The 14,724-nt window shown below is 41.2% G+C and overlaps 1 protein-coding gene across 1 annotated transcript; it reads right to left on the bottom strand.

Moving 5' to 3' along the window:
* Nucleotides 1-9,998: 9,998 nt before the first annotated feature.
* zgc:112001 (uncharacterized protein LOC550384 homolog) lies at nucleotides 9,999-12,631 on the bottom strand. The gene has a single exon (XM_038727278.1). It carries the CDS (start codon nucleotides 12,392-12,394, stop codon nucleotides 11,498-11,500), a length of 897 nt encoding a protein of 298 aa, XP_038583206.1. The 5' UTR covers nucleotides 12,395-12,631; the 3' UTR covers nucleotides 9,999-11,497.
* Between the last annotated feature and the right edge of the window lie 2,093 nt (nucleotides 12,632-14,724).

Genomic DNA, 14,724 nt, shown 5'->3' with positions numbered 1-14,724 from the left:
AATATGTTTAGACTGTTTTGCTTCCCTCAATCTTTACCAACTAACTTCAATAATTTCTTCATCTAAACCATCAACCTGCCTCTTAGACCCCATCCCGACTAGGCTGCTTAAAGAAGTTTTACCCTTAGTCAGCACTTCTATACTAGATATGATCAATCTATCTTTATCAACAGGCTATGTACCACAGTACTTTAAAGTAGCTGTAATTAAACCTCTTCTGAAAAAGCCCAAACTTGATCCGGATGTTTTAGCCAACTATAGACCTATATCTAACCTTCCATTTCTCTCTAAGGTTCTGGAGAAAGCAGTTGCTAAACAGCTGTGTGACTTTCTACAGAGCAATAGTTTATTTGAGGATTTTCAGTCAGGATTTAGAGCTCATCATAGCACAGAGACAGCACTGGTGAAAATTACTAACGACCTCCTTATTGCATCAGACAAAGGACTTGTCTCTGTACTGGTTTTATTAGATCTTAGTGCTGCATTTGATAGCGTTGACCATCAGATCCTATTGCAGAGACTGGAACATTTCATTGGCATTAAAGGAACCGCTCTAAGCTGGTTTAAGTCCTATTTATCAGATCGATTTCAGTTTGTACATGTTAACGATGAGTCCTCCATGCATGCCAAAGTTAGTCATGGAGTTCCACAAGGATCTGTCCTCGGACCAAAAAGAGATCACATTTCTCCTGTCTTAGCTTCTCTGCATTGGCTTCCAGTAAAATCCAGAATAGAATTTAAAATCATTCTTCTTACCTACAAAGCTCTTAATGGTCAGGCACCATCTTATCTTAAAGAGCTCATAGTACCTTACTACCCCACCAGAGCACTGCGCTCCCAGATGCAGGGTTACTTGTGGTTGCTAGAGTCTCCAAAAGTAGACTAGGAGCCAGAGCGTTCAGCTATCAAGCTCCTCTCCTGTGGAACCAGGTTCCAGTTTGGGTTCAGGAGGCAGACACCATCTCCACATTTAAGAGTAGGCTTAAGACTTTCCTCTTTGATAAAGCTTATAGTTAGGGCTGGCTCAGGTAGTCCTGAACCATCCCTTAGTTATGCCGCTATAGGCCTAGACTGCCGGGGGATTTCCCATGATGCACTGAGCTCCTCTCTCCTCTACTTTCTCTCCCTCTGTATGCAACCTCATCCCATTATTGCATGTTACTAACACAACTTCTCCCCTTTCTGGTAGTCTTGTGCTTTCTCGTCCCTCTCCTCTCCTCCTATCACTTCCTGCAGGTTTTCTGGCTCTGGAGCTGTGGAGTCTGGATCTGTGGTTGCGGGTCACCTGCTGCCCCCGTGTTCCTGCTCGACACCCTCTGCTGCAACTATTGTTACTAGTCCTATTATTATTATTGTTATTATAATTAACATTACGATTATTATCATTAACACTACTATAAATATCTGTACCATTTTTTAATTAATCTATAGCAACATCACCTTTACTGTCTGTACCTCTGTGTGTATATTGTGTAGGCTGCCTCCCTCCCCTCTCTCTCTCTCTCTCTCTCTCTCTCTCCCCTTCACCCCAACCGGTCGAGGCAGATGGCCGCCCACCCTGAGCCATGGTTCTGCTCGAGGTTTCTGCCTCTTAAAAGGAAGTTTTTCCTTGCCTCTGTCGCCTAGTGCTGCTCTTGGTGGGAACTGTTGGGCTTCTGTAAATATCATCACAGAGTACGGTCTAGACCTGCTCTTTTATGAAAAGCGCTGTGAGATAACTGTTGTTGTGATTTGGCGCTATATAAATAAAATTGAATTGAATTGAATTGAATTCGGGGTTATTACACAGAATGTACCACCTTTCCAGTAAACAATTGCTTTAAACACATCATTTCCACAGTATTACCTTGACAAACAAAAAAACGTTTGAAACAAATGGGAGGGTAATCTCCAATTTGACCTTCAAGAATGTTCATATGATTGTGAAGGTATTAGTAGTCTATAATATTAAATACATCAACCCTTTACCTCATAATTATCATGTTATTACCCCATTAATGTCACCATTTTTGTATACAAATATTGCACAGATATAACCATTCTATGGTATACCATAGTGTTAACAAAGTACTAAATTATTTTGCCTTGTTGCTATTTTAAATGTGTTTATGACCCTATAGTTTTGGCCCCTTATTACCCTTGTGCATACATTTCAGTCTACTATTACCCAGATATACACATTGTTAATACAAGCTATTACCTGGTTATTACTTTGGTAACTCCATGGTATTACCTTATTTTTACCTATTTACTATCAAACCATTACCCCACTAGTACCATGTTATTACAGAACTGTAATGTAAAGGGTTATCCGAAAATTGAGGAAGCCTCCTCTGCTGGCCACTGAGCAACTCGACTAGAGCAGTCGGGCTAAGGGTCTTGCTCAAGGGCATCTCAATAATGAGGGAGGGATATGCCTGCAGAAAAAGCTATTCCATGGAGTCAGAGGTGGGTATGTGTGTAGTTTCCAAAGTTTCCAAAATTGGACAATGCTGCCCTCTGCTGGCAACTTATGTCAACACATGTTGCTAAAAAAAAGTTCAAGAGTATTCACCAATCAGCCATAACATTATGACCACTGACAGGTGAAGTGCTGGACAAACCAATCCGATCCATGGAGGTCCCACCATGCAGTCAAAAGCACACACTGACAGTTAACTGTGACATTGCGTTTACCTAAACTCAAGATACTTTATCAAAACAGACCTACCTCACACGATTAGCCAAATAGTAAATTTTCTGCTCGTGAGCAACAGTAGTTGATTATGCACTATAATATTGTGCATTTATTCAAACAGCAAGAGGTACACGTTTATTTAAGTGCATTGTTTGGTGCACTACAGTTGGTAGGTTAATATAGGTGAACCCAAGAAATGATTGTGTGTGCAGAGTTGTTACTGTCAGCGCTATATTTTGAATATTAAATTCATATTTAATGTGGTTTCCACTGTAATGAATGGCAGGATGTAAGGCCTGTACTGTGTCTTTATTAAACGTTTTGAATCCAGATTACTGATACAGATGTTTTTATTGTTGTTCATTTCATTTGGTTTGTGATATTTATGTCTTATTTGCAACCTAGTTATCATCTTCATCATTCACCCTCTGCCCAGAGTTAAACCTGCATGCCCTTCTGTTCTAACCTGGTTCTAACACTGCTGTCAGCTTCTCAGCAGCTCTGACAACAAACTCACATCAGAAATGTCCTAATATGGGCCATCTGGCCAAAAGAAGGATTTACCAGTGTGCTTTATACTGTGTGAATCTTTCTTCTCCGTACACGTTCCAGTGTGTAACATCCAACACTCCCACTGTGTAATGCAAGTGAAGACAATCCACATAAATCTTTCCATACAACATTTATTCAACATATATAACACATACATGCTTTCAAAGGCATTGAATGTACAATCTATGGCTGCAGAACATTGACTCTGAATGAAGGACATTTGAGGAGGTCCTCAAAAGAAAGTCCAAAAACTTAATTACATTATTAGAAACAGGCTGTCAACGCTGAGAATGTCTTCTCAGGGCGTCAGTCAGGCCTCTGAGGCCACATTTAAAATGTTCTGGCTGATATTGTATGCTAACAAATACAAACAAAAAACAAAGTCAAAAAAGAGTTTTACTTTTTAGTTGAACTTTGACCTGACCAAGTAGTTCTTCCCTCCTAAGTTTTATGAGAGCAGCTCCTCCCCCTATGAGTAAAAACAAATTGGCATTTATGTATATATTATTCAAAAAACACATAGGCCTAGATAAGGGAAACCTTTAAAAAGTTGAAGCTAACTGTGCAGAAAAGCTGCCAGCCAGAAGACCTGCTGGGCCTCAGCAAGTACAGTATGCACCTTCAAAGTCAGCACTGTGGCCCTGTTTGTTGATCAGGTGAACACTGGGTGGTCAGACTTTCCTTCAGTAACAGGAGTGTGGAGTCTGTGGTCAACACTTTGAGGGACACTATTAGAAATTAAGAAGGCCACATGCCAAGGTAGTTTTTGTTGCTCTTTAATAGTTTTTTGCTTGAAATGAAAAGATTTAAACATACTGTCGTACGATATCAGCCAGAACATTTTAAATATGGCCTCACACACCTGTCTGATGTCCTGAGAAGACATTCCCAGCATTGGCAGCCTTTTCTTTTATAGTTTAATTATGTTTTTGGACTTTCTACACGCCTGCTGCTCTTGAGAACCTCATAAGTGTTACCTTATGGCTTCACAATCAGTTCTGCAGCCATAGCTCATATATTTGTATTAATACATAATATTATATGATGTTTATTATTGCCATGGATGTATGCTATACAAGCATAAGTTTCTTTTAGAATTTTCTGAATTTACTGGCTTCCTGTCTCACTCAGGATTGAGTACAATATGCATGCATGAAAGCATGTTTGTGCTATGTGTTAGTCTATTTATTTAAGTTTATATTATTTAATTCATATTTTAGTTTCCTAACATATTTATAGGCCTTCTTGCTATGTGGAAGCTCAACCAGCAGAGGTCACTCTGCCCCCTTCTGTGGCACCAACAGGCAATAAGGTTTTGACCTTTTGACTTGTGTTTATATCAAAGAGAAGGCTGCACTGCTACCAGAGGAAGCTGATCACTGAGATTGAAGGGTGTGCAGAACTTCACCTGCCTTCCAGCTTCTTTTTATGGCACTATAGTTGCTAAAAACTCTCAGCTTCCACCATCTACTGTTATGTGTCAAAACAAAACTCTTCCAAAACAAATCTAAAAAGTTGAATATTTTTTTATTTTCCTTTGCAATTTTCTCCAGTGTAAAATACTTATTATATATTTAGTTAAGTAGATTAAATATTTTTAATGCCGCCTGTAGTTCTCATTAGTTATGTAGGCCTACTTTAATAGCACTTTAATAGCGGATTAAATAGCGCCACCTAGGGGCGAGTTGCACCAAATTTTGCACAGGCCCTCAAGGGGGCGTCCCACATTAACGCTCCAAATTTGGTGTCGATCGGCCATTTCAAAGCGAAGATATGACATAATTTCCTGTTAGTAGCGTTAGTAGCGCACCAAACGCATTGACCTTGCTTATAGCGCCTATAGGGGCTTGTACCTACCCTATGAGTTTCGCGTCTCTTGCAGTTACCATCTGGGCTGCAGTAGTGGAATTAGCGGCGGAAGAATAAAAACAATTATAAAAACGAGAACGATTACAATAGGGTTCCCAGCTCCGCTGGTACTGGGACCCCTAATAAATATTTAATGTGGTTTGCACCGTAATGAACCAAGCTGTTTCCCCTTTCTACCAGCAGGTGGCAGGATTTAACTGAAGGCCAAAAGAGATGTCAGCAGCTTACATCAAAATCCTTAGCTGTACTTCTGTTTGATTTGTTCTTCAACTTCACCGACCTGACTGCCTTTAACCTCATGTCAGGTGGTCTACTGTCATTCTCTGTCTTCTGCTGATTTCTTCCTTCCTTCAAAAACACATTCCTCCTTGCAATTACAAATTAATTACAAGCTTATTTGTCTGTTACCCTTGTTGCCTAACTAAATTAATCACTGGATCATGTAGTGTGTGTGTGTTTGTATCTACTAACGTACTACATGCCTACGGTATAAGACCGTATATACTCATGAATTCAGTCTTGTCCAGGCATGTGGCTGCTGCTGTAAACTACAGAGTATAATATTCTATGTACAGAATCATTTAATACTTGTGTCAGAGGTAATTACACAATTTCACATAGTTTTTTGAGCATGTTCTATGTGTTTATTTGTACTGGGGCAAGTAATCACATGTGACAACTTGCCCCAAAGTCATTGAGACAACTTGCCCCAAACTGACGTGTGCTAATGTTGGCTAAATCTCAAGGTTAGCTTAACATAGCACTTTAGCTGACGTATCAAAAGACACGTTATTGTCTCCTCTACTTTGTGCAAAGTTATCATTTTGAACATTCATACCTAATAAGGGTGGAATACATAAAATGTAAAGTGCAAATGTTTTACTTTTGAAGCAAAAAAATAATAAAATTGTGCTAACCTCAGATTAGAGTGACCCTGACCACATGTGAACAGGAAGTTGAACATAGAAAAAGAAGTCACACAAATTAGCTATTTGATTTTTGACATATAACCTCTACTGTTGAGTTATGAGCAGTGTGACAACTTACACACGAGACAGCTTACATTGCTCTCCCCTACCTTGGCAGGTGCAACTATACCTGTCTGGCCCGCGCAAGTAAAGTATATGTTGAAAACACTTAAGTTAGTGCAAGCGGTAGGCCTGTAGGCTATATTGGAAATATTACACCTTATCAGCCCCTTTTCTTGGTATTGAACAATACCTAGAAACAAAACACCAGGAGACTGTTGGTGAAGGCCAACCAAGAGCTGGCATTGATTTACACAGAGCCATGGAGGTGTCATTTGACTCCATTTGTTTGCTATTAGTAGGTAATTACATCATCTTTTTCTGTGTGAGTGTTTTGTCAGCTGTTGGGGGGGGGCTCAGCTTTTCTTAGATAAAAGTAGGCGGGGCGCCAAAGAAAAAAAGGTTGGTAACCACTGTAGTAGACAATGTTAAATCCATTGTTTTTTGTAATTCAGTTTCCTTTTACTGTACACCACCCTATATTTTTGGCTTGAAGGTTTTTGGCAACAAACTATGTAAACGTGTCATCTTTACTTTACAGAATGTAGAGTAGGAAAAAGATGTGGGTGACAGAACTACAGAAGTAAAAGCTTTATTAGCAACATGAAATTGCAGCCAGTGATCAACAATTAATCCAACCTACGTGGCTTTTGGTTCAAAATGTGTAAAAATACCATCAAATACTTTTAAGTTCCTTCTTGGCCACTACGCTCCTCCAACAAACGGCGCCTGACTCTGCCATCCCTATACACAAAGCAATCTCAGTCCCAGCTGTAACGCCACAATGGTGAAACAAGCGGTAGCGGTGCCATCAGAGCAGGGGCGACCCCCTCTAACTTCAAGAAGCTCTTGAAAACCAATCTCTTCCGAGAACACTTAATCTTATAACACCTCTAACCTCTGTATCCACATTTGATAAACTCCAGAAAGTCCCCTTTTTACTGCATTGTGTATGTAATTGAAAGAACTTCAACACCTGTATACAGTGAGGAAAATAAGTATTTGAACACCCTGCTATTTTGCAGGTTCTCCCACTTAGAAATCATGGAGGGGTCTGAAATTGTCATCATAGGTGCATGTCCACTGTGAGAGACATAATCTAAAAAAAAATATATCCAGAAATCACAATGTATGATTTTTTAACTATTTATTTGTATGATACAGCTGCAAATAAGTATTTGAACACCTGAGAAAATCAATGTTAATATTTGGTACAGTAGCCTTTGTTTGCAATTACAGAGGTCAAACGTTTCCTGTAGTTTTTCACCAGGTTTGCACACGCTGCAGGAGGGATTTTGGCCCACTCCTCCACACAGATCTTCTCTAGATCAGTCAGGTTTCTGGGCTGTCGCTGAGAAACACGGAGTTTGAGCTCCCTCCAAAGATTCTCTATTGGGTTTAGGTCTGGAGTCTGGCTAGGCCACGCCAGAACCTTGATATGCTTCTTACAGAGCCACTCCTTGGTTATCCTGGCTGTGTGCTTCGGGTCATTGTCATGTTGGAAGACCCGGCCTCGACCCATCTTCAATGCTCTAACTGAGGGAAGGAGGTTGTTCCCCAAAATCTCGCCAAACATGGCCCCGGTCATCCTCTCCTTAATACAGTGCAGTCGCCCTGTCCCATGTGCAGAAAAACACCCCCAAAGCATGATGCTACCACCCCCATGCTTCACAGTAGGGATGGTGTTCTTGGGATGGTGCTCATCATTCTTCTTCCTCCAAACACGGTTAGTGGAATTATGACCAAAAAGTTCTATTTTGGTCTCATCTGACCACATGACTTTCTCCCATGACTCCTCTGGATCATCCAAATGGTCATTGGCAAACTGAAGACGTGACATGTGCTGGTTTAAGCAGGGGAACCTTCCGTGCCATGCGTGATTTTAAACCATGACGTCTTAGTGTATTACCAACAGTAACCTTGGAAACGGTGGTCCCAGCTCTTTTCAGGTCATTGACCAGCTCCTCCCGTGTAGTTCTGGGCTGATTTCTCACCTTTCTTAGGATCATTGAGACCCCACGAGGTGAGAACTTGCATGGAGCCCCAGTCTGAGGGAGATTGACAGTCATGTTTAGCTTCTTCCATTTTCTAATGATTGCTCCAACAGTGGACCTTTTTTCACCAAGCTGCTTGGCAATTTCCCCGTAGCCCTTTCCAGCCTTGTGGAGGTGTACAATTTTGTCTCTAGTGTCTTTGGACAGCTCTTTGGTCTTGGCCATGTTAGTAGTTGGATTCTTACTGATTGTATGGGGTGGACAGGTGTCTTTACGCAGCTAACGACCTCAAACAGGTGCATCTAATTTAGGATAATAAATGGAGTGGAGGACATTTTGAAGGCAGACTAACAGGTCTTTGAGAGTCAGAATTCTAGCTGATAGACAGGTGTTCAAATACTTATCATACAATAAATAGTTAAAAAAATCTTTTTTTTTTTTTAGATTATGTCTCTCACAGTGGACATGCACCTACGATGACAATTTCAGACCCCTCCATGATTTCTAAGTGGGAGAACTTGCAAAATAGCAGGGTGTTCAAATACTTATTTTCCTCACTATATATTTGAGCTGCTATTGTAGCAGAAGTAGATGCATCATACATTTTTTAAGGTTTTGAAAGGTTTTGGTCTTCATTTCTGACATGTATGCTAGCATTTGTAAATAACACAAAAAATATCCATAGTTTTGGTTTTGGGTAAGCTTGTATGTAAAGAAAAACATAGCATGAAATGGGTTAATTGACTGCATATTCTGTGTAAACAACATGAATTGTTAATTATATGGTGCTGCTTTCAGATCTGTTTCTCCTGTAGATCAACTTTTCTCATGTAATATCATCCATTCTGAGGCAACACCTATGCAGGCATGATTTAGTCTTTCCTCTTTTGTCATGTTCACAGGGAAAACTTGGCAAAAAAGAAACTGTGTCAAGGAGTTGTTATAATTACTGATTGCTGCATGCACGTTTTGTGGTCATTTTAAAATCAATCAATTTAATTAAAAGTTAAAGGTTTTGATAGTTTGTAAACATGTGTAAAATGGAGTGTAAATACACGGAGGTTTGATGTGGAGGGTGAGTTTGAGTGACAAAACAGTTCATGGATGTTGAAAGAATTCAGTCATTCAACGCATTTTGTGTAAAGAAATGAAAGGTGGCCCACAGTTTCTTCCACATCGACTGCTGCTGTGCTGTGTGTGTGAAGAGTTTTGAAAAAGGGAACGTACACCGGCGGATTAACCCAAAATCTCTGCGATTAGTCATAAATTCACATGAAAGCACCTCTGATATTCTCTGAGATTAAGCCCAGCTGGGTAACCAGCTAGCTCTAAGGCCAAAGTGAATTGTTAATTGTTAAATTTATGAGAAGAAAACCCTCAGATATTCTGTGATAATACAGTCATACATTTGTGAGAAACCTCTGTTGTTCCTCCTGATGATTTTGAATGATTACTGTGAATGCTCTAATTAATAAATGTAATTAAATAATGCTTTGTTTGTGATAAGAGATTAATTTAGTTTAGCACCCTGGCTAGTCCCATGTTCTCTCCCCCTGAGCGCCAGAGCAGCAGTCTGTCTGTGTTCAACATCCTGATTTAAAAATGAAGCACTGCCCTACCCTAATGCTGAATATGGCCGGCCCTTTCTTCATTATAATCCTACCACAACAATTCACTTTACCCTTGGACTTTGCTAGTTCTACAGCTGGGCTTAATCTCAGAGCTTTTTCTTGCAAATGCATGACTTTATAATGTCCGGGAATATTTTTGTTTTTTTCTCTGAATATTACCCCTCCTCCAGCAATTGTAAAAAACAACAACAAAGAAACTCCAGCTGTCTCATGGGGATTAACTCCAAAATGAACCATCCCACACCAGTAAGTTCATAAATATGATTTAATAGTTAATGATTATTAAGTAAAAAGTGCAGCAGTTTGATTATCATTCCCCTGTGGATCTTTAAATTCCATCTTATCTGCTCATCAGAGAGCTGTTTGACATTTGGTACACTTCCTGTTACACTTCAAATTAATATTCACCTGTAAATGCATTATTCACACTGTATTAGTCAAACTTTTTCTTTGGAAATCACCGGTCTCCTGGTTAAACAAATATTTAGTTAGGGATGTGGGGTAAGTACTGTTGTGAGGCAGGCACTCGACACTCATTCCTGGGAAGTCTCCTGATAATATAGCAGTACACCTTCTATGAATAATATCAGTCAAACCAATTAAATACCAAGCGTGTGTTACCCAGAGAGGCATTTAGTCAGTGCATGGCAGGTCAGCAAGAATGTACAAATGTATTTACAGCAAGGCTGGATAACCAACCGGGCACAGTGGCCATCTGTCCACTGATCCGCCTGGGGGCCAAATTACTGAGCACTACAAACACAATGCATAGAAAGTGGGAGAGAGGTCAAGTGGGGTCCACAGCCCGTTTGCCCTGGGCCCCCCCCCTCGTGGGTTAATCCAGCACTTGTTTACATTTACTTGGGCTAACTAAACCTATTCTAATAACTGTTACAGAAATGTGTCACTATTTATGCAATAGTTGGTACAGATTTACATCATTCGTTCCAGGAAGCTTTCGAGAAGTTGAAATTATTAGGATTATGATGCACTACAAATTTAAAGTAAAACCTTCTAAAGACTAGGCTGTTAGCTCAGCTGTCAGACTGAGGGTATGGCAGAAGGTTCAGGAAAAAAAGGCTGGACCTTGGGGTAAGGCTTAAATTTTTTTTGTCAAACTCCAAAGTTAAGAATAAACTTTCGTACTCAACACTATGTCCCCGTGGTTGCTGTCTGCCATCGTTAGTCATTTCTTGTGGAGACATTGTAGGTCAGGTGATAAAGAACAGCAGACATTAACAAATCCATGGAGTCAAGAAAGCCAGAAAAGTCATCACATGATCTATAAGATCACTTTCCTCTGCATTACTGTTAAATACAAGCCAAATAAATTAACATCAGCCATAAAACAGTTCATTCAAACTGTCACCGGGTTGGTCAACTCCTCTTATAGCCTATTACACAGTAGCTTAAATAGCAGTAGTAGAAGTAACACTTTAGAATGAGGTTAGACAAATAAATTCATTATTAGTTCTTGAATGCCTGTAAAAAGAATATGGCTGTTTATTTCCTAGTCTCCCCACTGCTGGCTACCCTTCTAACCAGTTCCACCAGCGGGCTAACACCATGATAAAAGTCACATCTTTATCTTTAGATGAGATTCATCCATTTGTTCCCTGACAGTGTTTATTTGTGCAGCCCTATAATGTAAAGTGTTACCGCTTTATGGCTATACAGGCTCTCCCACACACCCCATGCTAAAACACATCAGTTTTCATACAGTGGAGCATGCAGCACATCACAACGTCACTGATGCTGCACCACCCTCGGCCTGTCCCGCTGGGTCACAGGCAGACCCGGCGGTTTGAGGGAGGAGGGGATGGGCAGCTCGTGCAGGCTGTCCGGGAAGGTCGCAGGGCTCAGCTGCTTCAGGATAGTCTGCATAGCGATGAGGACCAGCGGGGCCGGGCTTCTTCCTGACAGGTACTTGTAGGTCTCCTCGCCCAGCACCTCGCTCCAGCGCTCCGGCTCTCTGTCCAGAGCTCCTTTCATTTTAAAGTGAACCTTTGGCATGAACATGAGCAGGGTGTCCAGACACCGCCTCCTCTCCCCGCCCTTCACCTCCTTGGGGTCCCTGAGTTTCTCCAGAATGACATCCAGCGGGGTCGCGCCGTTGTGGTCCTGGCAGTGCGGGGACACTCCGCTCCCCAGCAGCATGATAACCGCCTCGGGCCGCAGCAGCTCGCAGGCCAGATGTAAAGGGGTCCTGCCGTCCTCCACGTGAAGACCTGCGGCTCGGTCCGTGTAAGAGGGCGCGCTGGGTACCCGACGAGCCTCCTGTAAGATGAGGCCGAGAATGTAGCGCCTGTCGTAGCGGACAGCCATGGCCAGGTGCGGGGACGAGGACGGGCAGCAGCAGAAGCGCTCCCCGGGCTTTGCTAGCGCTTGGTCGGTGTACCGGCTGAGCAGGTACTGGGCGTACGCCTGGTGGTCGTGAACTATAGCATAGAGCAACGCCTCCGACGGGGTGTAAATCCTCTGGCTGGCGTCCTCCTCCTGGTAAAAAGTCTCCATCGTCCGCATGTCCTCAAGCATCCAGACCGGCTTCAGGTCCCGCACAGCCCGGTAGAAGAGCAGCGAGAAGGACGTCCGGTGCTTCTCGCTGCTCCGAGCCGCCGAGCTGACGGTTAGTAAAGAGGCCATGGCGACAAGCGAACCCAGTAACCTCTGTCCTCAACGAGTTATAACAGTTACAGCGTCCTTCATCGCGCCGGAGCCGAAGAGTTGCGGACAGAACACCCAAACATCACGTTTACTTCCACAACAGTGAGTGAAGACGACAGGGCGCCACCTGCAAAGCCAGTTAGAGACGTTCCTCCTGAACAGCTGCTGGAGTCCTCTCTGCAGGACCGAGCTGGTACGCATGCGCACTATGTATTCATGGCGAGTAAAAAATAACTTTATTGACAACCAGTGTGAAACATTTCCTGACCTGGAGAGAATTAATCATGTAAAAATTTCAAATTTTAACTGTATATGTTAGCATATTTTAATATAGGCCTACATTTACTAATATGTTGCGTTTGTAGCAGGAAGGAACTACAAATTTCATTTCGTTATGCAGCCTTATGCTGTATAATGACAAGGTTATTTACAATGAATATAAACAACCTTGTAAATAATTCATGGGTTTATTTGTTTGTTTTTTATATTTCACATTAGATACTTGATTTTTTTTCTTTGACGCTGATTTTTTTGTTTTTTAATATATTGTTGTTTCTTTATTGATCCTAAACATAAAATGACTTCTACTACTGACCTATGGCGTGCGCGCACATACATTAAATGAATTCTTTTGTCTTATTTTTTAAGCTTTGGCAGTATTGTTCTTTGATTTTTATTTTATTTATGCCAATAAAGCAAAATTGAATTGCACTGTATTATAATTAGGGCAGGGATGTGGTCCCTGTCAGAGAGGAGCGTATATTTGGATATCAACTGCTGTGCATTCTGAGACACTGGTGTTGTTATTATTCAACTGCATGTTCAGAACTACTCCAGAATGTTTTGGGTTTGAATAAAAAAAAATATATATATAGACATCTGAAAGTGACCCTCATTCACCAGCAGCCTGTTGCACCAGCAATACTTAAGTTCTACCTAAAGTTAGGGTGCAAAGTCCACACTAAACAATACGTTGAAACTAGTTAGTTTGAGACTTCAGTTGTGGTGATGTTTGGTTGCACCACCGAGACGTAAGGTTCATCTTAGCTACTCTGGCGTCAAGTCCATACTAATCAAAACAGTGTCGCAGAAAATGACGTTCACGCATCTCATGGCCAATCAGCGAACAGCACTATTCTTAACAGAGTTTATTACGGGTTTTGTCATCTGTTTGTCTCTCTCTCTTTCAACGTTTGCAATACTGAAGAGGCTAACGGCTAAAAAAATAGCAACAAACCAACAAAAAGGGAGCTATACAAGGAAATAATTATGATTAGGTGATAACTATGAAACCTTAATCTACAGCTAGTCTCACAGTGACATCCAGTGGTAAAACCGTTAACTACAACATAGACGTAATTTAACGGTTCTCCAGCGATTTCGGAGTTGGCTAGGTGAGAGGTTTACTATGAGTGGCTGTCAATCAATCAGTCACTCCACATCAGACATAATTAAACGGTTGAAACGCGGACAAAAATCGTGTAAGTTAGGCCTATAGAAAACATCCGACACAACGCAAAGGTGATGCTGAAAAGTTAAGGGACAAAAAATACGAGTTTGCTGAAGGCAGCTCAGTGCCTCAATATTACAGACTTTTATTCTGTGCTGCAGTTATTACAGCCTACCTGAAGACGGCAGTGAGGGCGCCTGCAGCAGGGCGGGTAGTAAGTTGTTACAAGTAACGCAAATTTACAAAAATAAATAAATAAAAATAAGTGATGGCCTTTTAACGTTCCTTTATTATTTATATTTTTACTCTTTAATCCAATATTTTCTTTGTGCCAGTAATCTACTCTTAATTTCGCAACATTTTCAAATCATACCTTCATAACTTAACCAGTCTGTGATCTGCATTTTGCTTCATTAACCGATTAACCGAAGATTTAAGTTGTAACTTGTGTCTTCGTTGGACGTTCAGCTGGTGCAACCCTTAAAACGTTATAGCACGTAAACTCCGACTTAAATTAGAAATTACGTTCAAACTAGGCTAAGTTTGGTGCAACCCAGTGCAATAGAGTATAAAAGACTGCGAGCCAAAGCACGCAGAGTGATTAAGACTACAAAAAAAGAATGCAGGAGAAGATACTGTGGAAAATTAGGGGCAGAGACAGCAGTAGCAGATATATGGCGGGCAGTACATCGTATGTCAGGAAGCAATAGGAAAAAGAAAATGCCAGTTTTAGAGGAGGAGGGCTTGTTTTCTAGATAAAGCAATCTGGATAAAGCAAAACTATGTGACTTCGCTGTGAACTTTAGAGCAGTTCACAGCGGAGCTAACATTGGTGAAGCAGGTATAAGGAAAAGAAATG

This window comes from Micropterus salmoides, unplaced genomic scaffold, assembly GCF_014851395.1.
Source record: "Micropterus salmoides isolate LMB-PRFRI ecotype aquatic unplaced genomic scaffold, ASM1485139v1 Ms_hic_scaffold_18, whole genome shotgun sequence".
Taxonomy (NCBI): domain Eukaryota; kingdom Metazoa; phylum Chordata; class Actinopteri; order Centrarchiformes; family Centrarchidae; genus Micropterus; species Micropterus salmoides.
This window is presented reverse-complemented; position numbering and strand designations above follow the sequence as displayed.